General features: G+C 60.0%; 1 protein-coding gene across 2 annotated transcripts; it reads left to right on the forward strand.

Annotated features, from left to right (window-relative positions):
* The first annotated feature begins 3610 nt into the window (after positions 1-3610).
* Positions 3611-13297, forward strand: BCAM (basal cell adhesion molecule (Lutheran blood group)). Of its 2 annotated transcripts, none has more exons than XM_080828846.1 (15): positions 3611-3780; positions 5872-5993; positions 6539-6764; positions 6848-6918; positions 7117-7213; positions 7296-7478; positions 7909-8045; positions 8412-8568; positions 10570-10685; positions 10796-10937; positions 11105-11241; positions 11433-11577; positions 11670-11814; positions 12605-12722; positions 12814-13297. In XM_080828846.1, exons 1-15 carry the CDS (start codon positions 3699-3701, stop codon positions 12817-12819), a joined length of 1884 nt encoding a protein of 627 aa, XP_080684972.1. In that variant the 5' UTR covers positions 3611-3698; the 3' UTR covers positions 12820-13297. The 2 variants fall into 2 exon arrangements, with proteins under 2 accessions (XP_080684972.1, XP_080684973.1); XM_080828847.1 differs by having other exon boundaries at positions 3660-3780; positions 7159-7213.
* The last annotated feature ends 335 nt before the right edge of the window (positions 13298-13632 follow it).

Below are 13632 nucleotides of genomic sequence, written 5' to 3' on the forward strand. Positions count from 1 at the left end.
GGAAGGTATCCGTGCGGATAAGGGGAAGGTTCTGAGACCCCTCTCACATGCCTAAAACCACAGACAGTAACCTTCCCTAGGTATACTGTATTTTTTGACTACGGGCTTAGTACTTGGATACCTGCATATACCTATGTTAAAGTTTAATTTACAAGTTAGGTAGAGTAAGAGATTAACAATAATAAAATAGAACAGTTATAACAACATCCTGTAATTAGAGTTACATGAATGTGGTCTCTTTCTCAAGATATCTTCTTGTACTCAACTCACCCTTCTTCTTTTTTTTTTTTTTAAAGATTTTGTTTATTTATTTGACAGAAAGAGATCACAAGTAGGCAGAGAGGCAGGCAGAGAGAGAGAGAGAGGGAAGCAGGCTCCCCACTGAGCAGAGAGCCCGATGCGGGACTCGATCCCAGGACCCTGATATCATGACCTGAGCCAAAGGCAGCGGCTTAACCCACTGAGCCACCCAGGCGCCCACCCTTTTTCTTCTTTTTTAAAAATTTTATTTATTGGGGCGCCTGCGTGGCTCAGTCGTTGGGTGTCTGACTTCGGCTCTGGTCATGATCCCAGGGTCCTGGGATCGAGCCCTGCTTGGGGCTCCCTGCTCAGTGGGAAGCCTACTTCTCCCACTCCCTCTGTGTGTGTTCCCTCTCTCACTGTGTCTCTCTCTGTCAAATAAATAAATAAAATCTTCAAAAAATATTTTATTTATTTGTCAGAAAGAGAGAGAGAGAGAGAGAGCACAAGCAGGGAGAGGCAGGCAGAGGGAGAAGCAGACTCCCCACTGAGCAAGGAACCCAATGTGGGATTTGATCCCAGAACCCTGGGATCATGACCCAAACTGAAGGCAAGATGCTTAACCCACTGAGCCACCCAGCCATCCCTAGATTCACCCTTCTTGTGATGATGGAGAATAAATGCCCACGTGTTGAGATGAAATGAGGGGCATGACACCAGCATCGTGACATGACCTTGGGCTACTCTTGCCCCTCTGAGATAAACGTCAGGAGGAAGATCATCTGCTTCCGGACAACTGTTGACCGAAGGTAACAAACCATGGAAAAGGAAACCACCAACAGGCAGGGCAGCCACAGAGGAAAAATAAGTCTTGTTAATTAAAATGTGTAAGTGTATACACATGAGACAGGAAGAATGGGGTTGGGAAATTCATTTATTGCACACATCTTGACTCCGCTGCTCATATCAAGGACAATACTAGGCGCTGGAGATACAGTGGTAAATTCTACAGAAGACAAACAATGAAAAATAAATGTGTGACACCGGTAAGTGTTGTAGAGGAGAAACGTAGTAGGGAAAGGAAAATAGAAATGGCTGGGGGACGCCTGGGTGGCTCAGTGGGTTAAAGCCTCTGCCTTCGGCTCAGGTCATGATCTCAGGGTCCTGGGATCGAGCCCCGCATCGGGCTCTCTGCTCAGCGGGGAGCCTGCTTCCTCCTCTCTCTCTCTCTCTCCCTCTCTCTGCTTGCTTAAGATGGCCAAGGGAAACTGATGAGGTGATGTTGGAAAAGAGAGTTGAAGCAAGTAAGGGAGGGAGCTGTGTGGGGAAGAATGTCTAAGCAGAGGGAAGAGGAAGTGCAAAGGTCCTGAGGCCAGAACCCGGAGCATGCCTGGCTTTGGCAGAACAGCAAGGAAGCAAAGAGATCGATGTGGCAAGAACAGAGATGACAAGGGGGAAGAGAAAGATGGAGTCAGGGAGGTAACGAGGACCAGATCGAGGACCTTGTGAGCCACAGAGTGGATTTTAGCTTTTCCTGAGAGGTGCCCTGGAAGGACTCTGAGCAGAAGAGAGATGTGGGTTGATTCACACTTTAACGGGATCCCTCTGGCTGTTTTGTGGGAATAAATTGTAGGGACAAGGGCAGATGACGTTATAGTACTAGTTTCTGCAAGTCTTTGAGGTATCGTGGCTAGTATTTATGCCTTCCTTCCTTCATGCACACTCCATACAGTCCTTCCCCTTCGCCCAGAACTTTGGCTTGTTTGGATTCTTGAGGAAGGTGGAAGTAGGAGTGGCTGAGGAGAGGGTGCCTACCAGAGTCCAGCCCAAGCAAGTAGGTGTACAAGCGGGAGCCAGAGGAACTGGGGAGTGGGTGTCCAGGGTTGCAGTGTGTGAACTTGTCCCCGGGAGCATTTGGAGTTGGATTTGTCCATGAGTGAGTCTGTACCATGTGTCCCACGATGATTCAGGGACCCTGCATGCTCCTGACTCCTGAGCCCTGCAAACTTTCCCTGAGCAGCTGCTCCATGTCAGGCCTTATGCAGGGAACACAGCCCTGACCGACAAGAGAGAGCTCCAGCCCTGCCACCATAGACCCACAGTCCAGTGTGGGGAGAGATTAATCCACAGACAATATGATCCAGAATGTGCAGGACTGGGTTAGGGGAGCCTAGAGGGGGCCTTTGATCTAGCCAGGGGAGCAGGGAGGGCATCCTGGAGGAGGTGATGGTGTAGCTAATACTAAAGGGTCCCCTTTCCCAGTGTAACAATTGCTTTCCTGTATCACTGATGAATCAAGTAGCCTTGACCAGTGTGACCAATAACTCCCAGGCTGACATGTAATCTAAGCCTTCCTTCTGAGCCCGATGGTCAAAACCGTCTTACCAGTGACCCCCATTCTGGCCAGTGTCCAGGGCTAGCTACTCCCTATAACCAGTGACATCTCTCCCCTCCCCCCGCTCCCAGAGGATTTTGTCCCAGTTAGACCCGGCTTGTGAGAAGCCTTGAGCAGTCGGAACTGTGACCCCTCCCCCCACAATCTGACCTGCGACCCTTCCTTCTGACCCTTCCTTCGGACCCCAGGCTCTGCTCCTCCCCACTCCCCTCAGGTGCCCTAGCCTGCTCCCCCTCCCCCACTCACCTGCTCCCTCCAGCCTGATTCTCCTCCCCTTCCCCCAAAGGTTGGGAGGGAGTGAAGGGGAGAGGAAAGGAGGAAGGGGGGTGGCATTCCTGGGATTCTCCGGATGAGGGGATGAGGGAGGGCTCGAGGAAGGAGAGCCACGGAAAGAGCACCCCACCGCACTCCCCGCCCCCCACCCTCATCACTGAGCCCTGGGCTGAACTGAGGTTTGAAGACCATTAAATTTAAGAGATTGTATTGATGGGTTCCAGGCCACTGGTCAGACAGGAAAGCAGCCCTGAGCACTGGCTACAGGGGAGGGCCTCACAAGGCATAAGGGAGAAGCTGTTCTAGGCCAGTGATCAAGCTGGGCGCCACTGGTTGTACTGGGAGAGGACAGGGCAAGCCGCTGGTCACGCCGGGAACCACCGGTTCCACTGGGAGAGGCCAGTGCATCCCCTAATGGCCCCTGGTCAGAATGAGGGGGAGAGGGTCCACGGTGCGGTGAGGTCCCAGCTCAGGACACAGGTTAGACTGGTCTGTCAGGCCACCGCCGGGGGCACTGGTCAGCCTGAGACAGGCAGACCAGGACTTGGGGGCAGAGGGAGCCCCGCTCCGGGGGCCGAGCGCTGGGAGGTCCACTCCGGGCAGTGGGAGGTCCTGGCGGGGCGCCCGGGTTTGGGGGGGCGGGGACGAAGGGGGACCGGGAGGGCGGGGCGGGGCGGGGCGGGGCTTCTAGGGGCGGGGCCTGGTCGCTCCCAGCCCCCGGGGCCGCCGAGCTGCAGCCCGGCCAGTCTCCGCCGCCGCCGTCGCCGCCGCCGCCGCCGCCACCGCGAACATGGAGCACCGGGACGGCCCGGCCCGGGCGTGCAGGGCCCCGCGGCTGCTAGTGCTCGCGCTCCTGCTGGGGGCGCACTCAGGTATGGCTCGGGCAAGAAGCAGGGCGCCACTGGGGGCGGCCCCTGGGGACCCCGGGAAGGGAAGGGGGAAGGGGATTTCATCGACCCCAGGAAGCCAAACCTGGGACCCCCGCCCCCCCCGAGGAAAAGGGATACAGGAGCATGGGGGATACCCCTCCGAATGTGAGACCTGGGGACAGCCAGGCAGAGGGGCTGGGCATCCCAGAGCAGTGGATTACACAGCACCCAGGAACTCAGCCCGCTCTGCACTCCGGACCAAGGAGTGAGGGCCCTCCGCGCCTGGAATCTGGGTCCCGAGACTCCTGCTCCCTCAGACCCAGGGGTCCAGGCCTCCAGTGGCTGGAGTGGCTTCACCCAGGACACAGGAGACCCAAACCCCAGGGCTTCCCCCAGAAAGGTTCTCAAGTTTTGCAAGGGCCTGGGACCATACGGCTAGAGCCCAGTGAATCACGTGCCCTTGAGGGATTCCCCCAGTCTTCCCAGAGCCCAGACCCTAAGGAAGCCCCCTCCCTCATGAAGGGGCTGGAACACTGGCCCTAGGCAGGGTTGGTGGAACAAAGTGTTTCTGAGTGACAGTGCCCCTTTCCTGGGGCCCCAGATAAATCCACACACCTGCGTGGTGGTGGGGGGGGAGGAGGCCCAGAGGGGCTGGCACCCGAGGGACAGAGAGATCAGGGAGATCAGGGCACAGAGATCTCTCCGTCTGTCCTCCTCTCTGTTACTCAGACTAGCCCCAGGCACCAGCCTGGCCCCACACCCCCTCCCCTGGGACAGGCCTGGGCCAGAGGTGGGTGCCTGGGAATCCAGGCCCCTGGCACAAACATGGTGAATAGCGGGTCCCCAGGGGCAGGGCTGGTCAAGCTGGGCGGGGAAGGGAAGGGAGGTTCTAAGAAGTGAGAGCTGATGCCAGGATGCCAGCCCAGAGGGTGAGAGAGCATGGTTTCCCCATTGGGAACAGCTCTATCTGCCAGGATCCTGGGGCGGGACTCCAGCCTACCACCGCCCCCCCCAACCCTGGCTCCCTTCCGCCTCAGGATCCAGGCTCCTGGGCCTCGGCCCTTTCCTATTCGGAGGGGACGCACCTTACCCCCTTCCCTGCTCCATCAAAGAGGCAGAGGGGCCAAGGGGCGGGTAGGGGGCTCTGGCGCCAGGTGGGGCAGGTCTGGGCCAGCCTGTCCCTCCCACATTCCTGAAACCTGCCCAGCCCTGTCCCCCCTTACCGCCCCCACACACCCATACCTCAGCTGCAGGCGCAGCCCCAGCCCCCTGACTCATGACAAGAGACCCAAGAGCTGAGAGAGATGGAGACAGAGTGCCAGGCCGACAGAGAGGCAGAGACTGTGGCCTAGAGATAGAGACCCAGAGTGAGAGACACACAGGCTGAGATGGAGAGACAGCAACCCCGGGCACCTCGCCAGACCCTGCGCAGGGTGCTGGAGGCCAAGGGATGAGCCAGTGCGGGCCCTGCCTTTGAGGGGTGGCTGGTCTAGTGGGAGGAACAAGGACAGGTGCAGTCCCCCCCCCCAGGAGGTTTGGACAGAGGGTCCTACATGACTCAGGGGAGGAGTCCTTAGTTCTGTGAATAGAGAGATGGGGGGGGGCGCCTGGGTGGCTCAGTGGGTTAAAGCCTCTGCCTTCAGCTCAGGTCATGATTCCAGGGTCCTGGGATCGAGCCCCGCATCAGCCTCTCTGCTCAGCAGGGAGTCTGCTTCCTCCTCTCTCTCTGCTTGCCTCTCTGCCTACTTGTGATCTCTGTCTGTCAAATAAATAAATAAAATCTTTAAAAAAAAATAGAGAGAGATGGGGAGAAATGCGCATGGGTTTGCAAGCTCAGAGATGCAGACCTGAGAGATGGAGGGAGGCGGGAGCTAGGGCTGAGGGATAGGGGCTGAGGGATAGGGGCTGAGGGTCTGAACTGTGTCCGAGGGAGGAGGGAGCTGGAGGTCTGGATTCCTGGGGCTGAGGGAGGAGGGGCTGGGAGTCCTGACTCCTGGGTCTGAGGGAGGAGGGGCTGGGGGCTGGGAGTCCTGACTCCAGGGTCTGAAGGAGGAGGGGCTCAGAGGCAGAGAGAGCTCAGTGGCTCTCCCGCAGGTGCCCAGGCTGAGGAGCCTTTGCCTGGGTTCTCCCTGGTGGAGGTGATGAAGGGGGAGCCCGTCGCCCTGAACTGCACCGCCTTGGCTGCCCACGACCATTTTGTGCTGGAGTGGTTCCTGGTGAGTGCTGCCGGCTGGGGGCCAGAGGGCAGCCACAGGGGCTGGGAGTCAGGGCACTGCAGGGCTGCACACATTCGTTCCCTCATCTGAGCCCAAAGGACCGAAGCGCTCCATCCAGCTGCCTTCCCATTGTACAGGTGGGGGAGTTGAGGCCCAGCAAACAGAAGGATTCTCCAAGATCGCCTGGCTTCTGGGCGCAGCTGAGACTAGAAGAAAGATCTCCCCCCCCCTTGGGAGCACAGGCTCCTGAGAGAGAACGTTGAGAAACAGACGAAGATATAGCAAGAGATGGGGTGGGGTGGGGGGGACTAAAGAAAGAGAAAGAAAACAAGAGGAGATAAGAGGCCGAGGAACAGGTAGAGAGAGGAGGAGAGACAGGAACAGAGCAGGATGAAGAATGAGGGACCAAGATAGAGGAGACCACCCCATGGGGCCCGGGAATAAGAGCCAGACCAGAGGGAGGTGACAACAAGAGAGAAGACCTGCAGGACAGAGGGGGAGGGCAGGCCAGGCAGCTCCGGCGCTGAGGCCCTCCCCGCCCACAGGCAGACCGCTCTGGGGTCCGCCACCGCCTGGCCTCAGCCCAGCAGCAGGGCTCCGAGCTCCAGGGCCGGGTGCACGACTCCCGGGGCCGCAACCCCCCATACCAGCTGGACTCCCGGGGCCACCTGGTGCTGACCGAGGCCCAGGTGGGAGACGAGCAGAGCTACGTGTGCGTAGTGAGGGCGGGCGCGGCGAGCACCGAGGCCACCACGGAGCTCCGCATGTTCGGTGAGTGTCTGCCTGCACCCCGGAAGAGGAGGGCAAGGGAGAGCCCCGGAAAGGGGCTCCTGATGGTAACATCTCCCCCACAGCGAAACCGGAGGCCACGGAGGTCTTCCCCAACAAAGGGATCCTGTCTGTGGTGGACGACTTTGCCCAGGAGGTACCTCGGGTTGGGACCCTGATTCCAGGGTCCTGGGAGAGGAGAGCGCTGGGAGGTTTGCACTCCCGCGTCCTGGGAGAGGACTGGGCTGGGGGACCCAGACTCCTACACCTGAGTGAGGAGAAGTCCCGAGGAAAGAGGGGCCGGGGCTACAGAGTCCTGGGTCAGAGCCCAGGGCCATGCCTCTGTCTGCCCTAGATCGCCACCTGCAACAGCCGCAACGGGAACCCCGCCCCCCAGATCACGTGGTATCAGAACGGGCAGCCGCTCCTGGTGCCCATGGAGGTGAACGCAGGTGAGCAGGCGCCGGAGCCCAGGTAGGCGTGGGATGGAGCCGGGTGGCAGCTGGCACTGACCGCCTCCCCCCTCTCTCCCAGAGGGCTACATGACCAGCCGCACGGTCCGGGAGGCCTCGGGCCTGCAGTCTCTCACCAGCACCCTCTACCTGCGGCTCCGGAAGGCCCACCGGGACGCCACCTTCCACTGCTCTGTGAGCTACGACCTGCCCATGGGCCGGCGCGGCCGCCTGGACAGCCCTGCTTTCCACCTGACCCTGCACTGTGAGTTCATGCGGGTCCTGACCTCCCTCGACCTTGGACCCTCCTAACTGACCAGCGGCCCGCCCTGACTTAGCTCCCCCTCCAGCACCCTGAACCCCGTGGCGTCTCAGGACTAAACTGTTCCACACACTCTCACACTCAATTGGCTCTTGGAATCTCACCCTGACCTGTCGCCCGCACGGACCTCTGACCCTTGACCTGTTCTCTCAGCTCAACCTCTGACCTCTGGTCCCTGATGTCAGACTAAGTGGGAACCTGAGCTGTGAAGGATGTGACCTCTGCCCTCTGACCAACCACAGCCTGCCCCTTGGCTGCGGCACTGACCTCCTTCCCTTAACCTAGACCTGCCTCTTACCCTTGACCTGACCTACCCTTAACCCTGATCATGAGTCCGTCCTGACCCGACCGTCCCTCTTGCACTTTCCCTTAGATCCCACGGAGAATGTGGATTTCTGGGTGGGCAGCCCGTCCACCACCGAGGGCTGGGTACGCGAGGGTGACTCTGTCCAGCTGTTTTGCCGGGGGGACGGCAACCCCAGCATGGAATACGTATTTTTCCGCCTTCAGGTGACTCACCCCATCGTTCCTTTGGAAGTCCCGGCCCCTGACCTCTGACCTATTGGCCTCCACCAACTTCTGACCTTTCACCTGGGTGGCCCCTGGCTTAGCAGGGCACCTGGCTGGTGACCCAGTAGCTAGCAGGACCTCTGAGCCCCTATTTGAGAGCGTCCTAACTTGCTACCTGACCTGGGGGACCCCTGGCCTAGCAGGGCCTCTGCCCCGTTATGAGAGGGCCCTGACCCTAGTAGGACACTAACTCGGGGACCCCTGACCTATAAGGTGCCTGACTCTGACCGGGGTGGCCCCAACCTAGTCGGACCCCGCCGGACCGGGGCGGCTCCTGAGCCGGGTTCCTCATCCCTGGTCACCCAGGACAAGCAGGAGAACGTGCTGAAAACAAATCTTGAGGGGAACTTGACCCTGGAGGGGGTTCAGCGGGGCCAGAGCGGGACCTACGGCTGCAGGGTTGAGGACTACGACGCTGCCGAGGACGCGGTGCTCTCCAAAACCGCGGAGCTGCGCGTGGCCTGTGAGCGTCCTGGGAGAACGGGCAGGGGGGCCCTAGCACCAGCGGCCTCCTCGCCCTCATCCCGCAGCCCCACCACCAACCCTTTCTCTCCATTTCTGTGGTCCTTCCTGGTCCGCGATGGTCCCCTCCGCCCCCAGGGGCCTACCCCAGCCCCCTCCGGTCTCCCGCAGGAGGCAGCCAGAGAGCTCATTCCGAAGCACAAACCTGACTGCCCCCTGCTCTGAACCTGCCATGGCTCCCCAGTGCCCCTGGGAGAAAGCCCATGTGATCCATCCCGGCCTTCTAGGCCAACCTGGGGGCTTCACCTCTGCCTGATGCTTCTCCCCACCCAGGCATTCTTCTCATCCCAGCCAAGCTCCTCTCCTCATGTCTAGGTCCACTCCCCTGCTTTCTACTTTCCACGTCTAGCCAAGTCTCCAGGGTCCCAGTCTTCTAGAAAACCTTAGTCTGCTTGCACCCGAGCCCTGGGCAAAGGGTCTGTCCCTCCTTGGCACTCCTTCTGCCTCCTTTTCTGGGGCTCGACCCTGTGGCGGGGTTGGGGAGACAGCTGTGAACAACAAAGGCCAGTCCCCACCTTCTTTTCCCAGCCTGGTCGGGGAGACAGGTGGTAGATGGGGAACAAGACACTTTGAGTAGCGATGGAACAGCTATGGGGACTAACCCAGAGGGAGGGGATAAGAGATTGGCTGGGTTGGTGGGGACTATTTTATTTTATTTTATTTCTTTAATTTTTTAATTTTTTTTTTTTTTTTTGGTGGAGACTATTTTAGATGGAGGATGTTATAGGCTCTGTCCTGTCCCGGGAAGCAGATTCCGACTTGGAGATCTGCAGGCAGGAAGTTTATAGGACGTTCCTTGGGATCCACATCTATGGAGGCTGAGGAAGGGAAGGAAGCAGGACTGGGCAGAGGCAGAAGACGGGGTGCAAAAGTCTCAGTCGGCCCTGAGGGGCACCTGAAAGCTGGTCTTCGTAATTGTCCCCAGTTGGGGCAAAGGGGCTGGACCTTTCTACCCCCATGTCAAACAGCCATTGCACAAGGGCCGCCCGAGGAAGGGGGCATGACCTTGAGCGAGGGGCTCTGTGCAGCTGAGGCAGTTCCCAGAGAGAGCCGACAGCTGAGGGCTGACAGCTGACATCCTTCTCAACAGCTAGGGGAACAAATCCTTCAGTGTGGAGGGGAAAGCTGAGCGTCCACAACAGGGGTCAGAGGAGCCTCACAGTTAAATGGGAAACCAAAGAATGGAATCAGAAACAGGAAGAGCCCAGAGAGGAGCTTCCAGGCTGAGGGATCAGCAAGTGCAAAGGCCCTGGGACAGGACTCAACCATGGCATACGGGAGAGAAATGGCAAGAGAGTAGGGTAGCTGGAGCTCAGGACAAAGGTGGGGGGATGAGAAGCAAGGCTGAGGACATAGGCCGAGGTCAGACCAAGGCAGGCTCCTGTAGGCTTTGTCAAGGAATTTTTGGCCTCTATGCCAAGGGCATCGGGGAGCCCCAGCGAGATTTTATGCAGAGAGCGGGGCTGACCAGTGTGTGTTTTCAAAAGATCCGTCTGGCAGCTCTGGGGATAGGGGGGCCCAGGATCCTGGCCAGCAGGGAGACCAGTGAGGAGCTGGCTACAGTAGTCAAGGCTGTTGGTCCTGCAGGTCAGAGATGGAGAGAAGAGGGAGGGTCGGTTTCAGAGGCTGAACAAACAAAACTGGATGGAAAGATGGGTGATGGGGTTTGGGTGGTAAATCAGAGAAGGAACAGCTCCCACCTCCCCGGTCCACTCTGGAGGAAGGTGGTTGAATTGGCCATGGGGTTTGATGTTAGATTTGGGCTCAAGACTTGCCCTGGACGGGAGCGTGGTAAGCTTGTGGAGGTGGGGAGAACCAGGAGGAATGCTGACAGCTCTTCTTAGGGTCGTGCATTCATGTCTGCACCCCCAACAGCCCTGAAGAGCCCCTGACTGCATGTGGGAGGGTCCGGGGAAGGTGACAGTCTGCCCCCCTCCTCCAGACCTGGACCCCCTCGAGCTCAGCACCGGGGAGGAGCTCTCCTTACACTTGGGTAACAGCACAACTGTGAACTGCTCCGTGCAAGGTCTGCCCACCCCTGCCCTGCGCTGGACCAAGGTGAGAGGGGAAAGGAGCCCCCAGCCCTGGAACCCTCGGCCCGCACCCTCTCCCTTCCCTCGACCCCATCCTCACACCCACCTGGCCTCCCTGTTCTCTCTCCCTGCCAGGACTTCGTCCCCCTGGGGAACGGCCCCACCCTCTCCCTGAGCTCCATCACCTTCGACTCGGCGGGCACCTACGTCTGTGAGGCCTCCATGCCCACGGTCCCTCTTCTCAGCCGCACCCAGAGCTTCAAGCTGCTGGTCCAAGGTTCGGGCTGGGGCAGGTCCGGATGGGGGCCATCGGGGTGGGGGCGCCAGAACCAAGGGCTGGGCCCTCTCCCTGCTAGTCCTTGCCCCTCTCTCCTTCTCTTTCTCTCCCCCTCCTTCCCCTTCTCCAACTGACCTCCTGCTCTTCCCTCCCCCCTCCACCTCCAGGGCCACCTCAGTTAAGCGCAGAAGAGACTCAGCCCCAGACGGAGGGCGGCTGGAGGGAAGGAGATGAAGTCAGGCTGGTGTGCTCTGCCCGCGGTTACCCGGAGCCCAAACTCAGCTGGAGCCAGTTGGGTGGCAGCGTAAGGGACCATCCTGTCCACCCTGAGCTCCCTGGGACCCAGGCCCCCTCCCCAGGTCCCTCGGGGGACCCTGCCCCCCTCACTGATCCCAGCTTTGCACCCCTCCACTACCTGAGGGACTGGACAGCCTCCCCTCTGCCCTCGCCCCAGCCCTTGATCCCAGGCACCGGGGTTAACCCAAGCATCTACAGCCAGCAGAACCGGCCCTCACGGGGCAGGGCTGGGTGAGCAGCTCCCTGACCCTGAAGGTGACCAGCACCCTGAGCAGAGAAGGCGTCTCCTGCGAGGCCTCCAACACCCACGGGAAGAAGCAGCACGTCTTCCACTTCGGCTCTGGTGAGGAGCTGCAGGGGTGGGAGGAGGCTGCCCAAGGGTCCGACAGAGCCCTGCCAGCTGACCCCTCCTCCTCCCCCATCCCGTCCCTGCAGTGGCCCCCCAGACTTCCCAGGCCGGCGTGGCCGTCATGGCCGTGGCCGTCAGCGTGGGCCTCTTGCTTCTCGTCGTCGCTGCCTTCTACTGCATGAGACGCAAGGGTCGCCCCGGCTGCTGCCGGCGAGGGGAAAAGGGGGCTCCGTGAGTGGCCTGCAACCTTGGAATTGACCTCTGTAACCCCATCCCGTCCCTCCACCCACCTCTGATGTCACCTCCCACTTCAAGCCCAAACCCAGCCCATGACCAGCCCCAACCACATCCTATCCTCAACCCCAGACCCAAGTACATTTCAGCCCTGGCCCCATCGCCAAATGAAATGCAGTTCCATCTCCCATCTCCAACCTCAGACCTAATCCACAGCAACGCCCAGCCCAGAACCATCCCTGACCCCATCTCCAAGCCCTGTGCAGCCCATCTGAGGCCCCGGTCTCCTTTGCAACCCCAGCCTTATCCCCATCCCCAAACCTGGTTTATAACCAACCCCAAATCTGTCCGCCTCTAACCTCTCCATCCCCGACGGTGTCTCCAGCCTCAACACCAATCCCTAACACACCCCAACCTCACCCTGAACCCCAGGTTCTCCCTCAGCTGCCTCCCCAGACCCAGGACCCCCCCACCCCCAGCTCATTCCCACTCCTTACTCCAGTTCCTTCTCCATCCATCCTCTCTGGCCTGATCACGTGGCCACCGTCCGCTCCAGTCCACAGCCATCCCCAAATCCATCCCTGGAGCTGATCCCCAACTAAGTCCCCACCTCCAACTCTGACAGCATCCTACCTACCCATCCCCACCCCAGATGCTGTTACCTAACCCACCCCCATCCCACTCCGGCCCGTGTCCCCCAAGTCCATCCTCATCCCAAACAACCCCCCCCACCCCCGCCTCCAGGCAGGACCACCTCCAACGTGCTACCTCCTCCCCCTGCCTCCAGGCCACCTGGAGACCCACAGCTGAGCCACTCAGGGTCAGAGCGGCCTGAGCAGACAGGCCTTCTCATGGGAGGTGCCTCTGGGGGAGCCAGGCATGGCAGCGGGGGCTTCGGAGATGAGGTGGGTGAGGACCCAGGCACCTTGTGGGTGGGGGGAGCCGCGGGGGGCGTGGGGGGCCCAGGCCCAGGCTGACCTCTCCCTCTCCTCCCAGTGCTGAGCCCGGAGGACCTCAGAGAGGCTCCACTGGACCTGACCTCAGCGAGTCAGCATCAGATAACCAGCTCTGCCCACGCCTCCGCCTGCCCCCACCTTCCCTCTTCCCCCCTCTGGCCCTCCCTTCCCTTCCTTCCTCTGCAGGCGGGGCAGGGACCTACAGCAGCCACTGCTTGCCGGGAGGGAGGGAGGGTGGGTAGGAGGGGACCTTCCTCCAGGGAATGTGACTCTCCCAGGCCCCAGAATAGCTCCTGGACCCAAGCCCAGGGCCTGGCCCGGACAAGACAAGGCTCCAGGGCTCTGAGGGTCGGCTGGCCGGGGCGATTTTTACCTCCTGCCCGCATCGCTGGTCCCCCCGCCCCACCTGACGTCCTGCTGCATAGTCTGACACTGGATTCCCACCCCTGGCCCTCCACCCACCCCCCGCCCCATCATCTGTGGACACTGGAGTCTGGAATAAAGGCTGTCTGTCACGTCACACCATGCCGTGGCCAGAGCCTCTTCTGGAGGATGAGAGGAGAAGGGGGCGCAGGTGATGCTCCCTCACCACCCCCCTTGCAAGACCTGGGAGAAGTCTGATGTCATGGAGGAAGAGATAAGAGAGCAGGGAGAGACTCTGCTGGCCAAGGGTGGAAGAGAGAGGACCCAAGGGTCCTAACGGTGTTCAGTGCCTGCTTGAAGGGTGGGGTATGGTTCCCCTAAGTGCAATCCCCAGCCTCTCTTGCAGAGACCAAGTGGGAATTGAAGCTGCAGGATGGAGGAAAAGCTTTCTCTGAGCTGTCAGAGTGCATGGAATTAGGGCTGGAGCTGCCCCCTC

Source organism: Martes martes (assembly GCF_963455335.1).
Source record: "Martes martes genome assembly, chromosome: 17".
NCBI lineage: Eukaryota > Metazoa > Chordata > Mammalia > Carnivora > Mustelidae > Martes > Martes martes.

Bases quoted from the DNA above. Each gene is read 5' to 3' on its own strand.
- BCAM (XM_080828846.1), top strand. From the start codon at position 3,699: ATGGAGCACCGGGACGGCCCGGCCCGGGCGTGCAGGGCCCCGCGGCTG. The intron at 10,938-11,104 runs GTTCGGGCTGGG...CTCCACCTCCAG, and splicing joins CTTCAAGCTGCTGGTCCAAG to GGCCACCTCAGTTAAGCGCA. The intron at 11,578-11,669 runs GTGAGGAGCTGC...CCGTCCCTGCAG, and splicing joins CGTCTTCCACTTCGGCTCTG to TGGCCCCCCAGACTTCCCAG.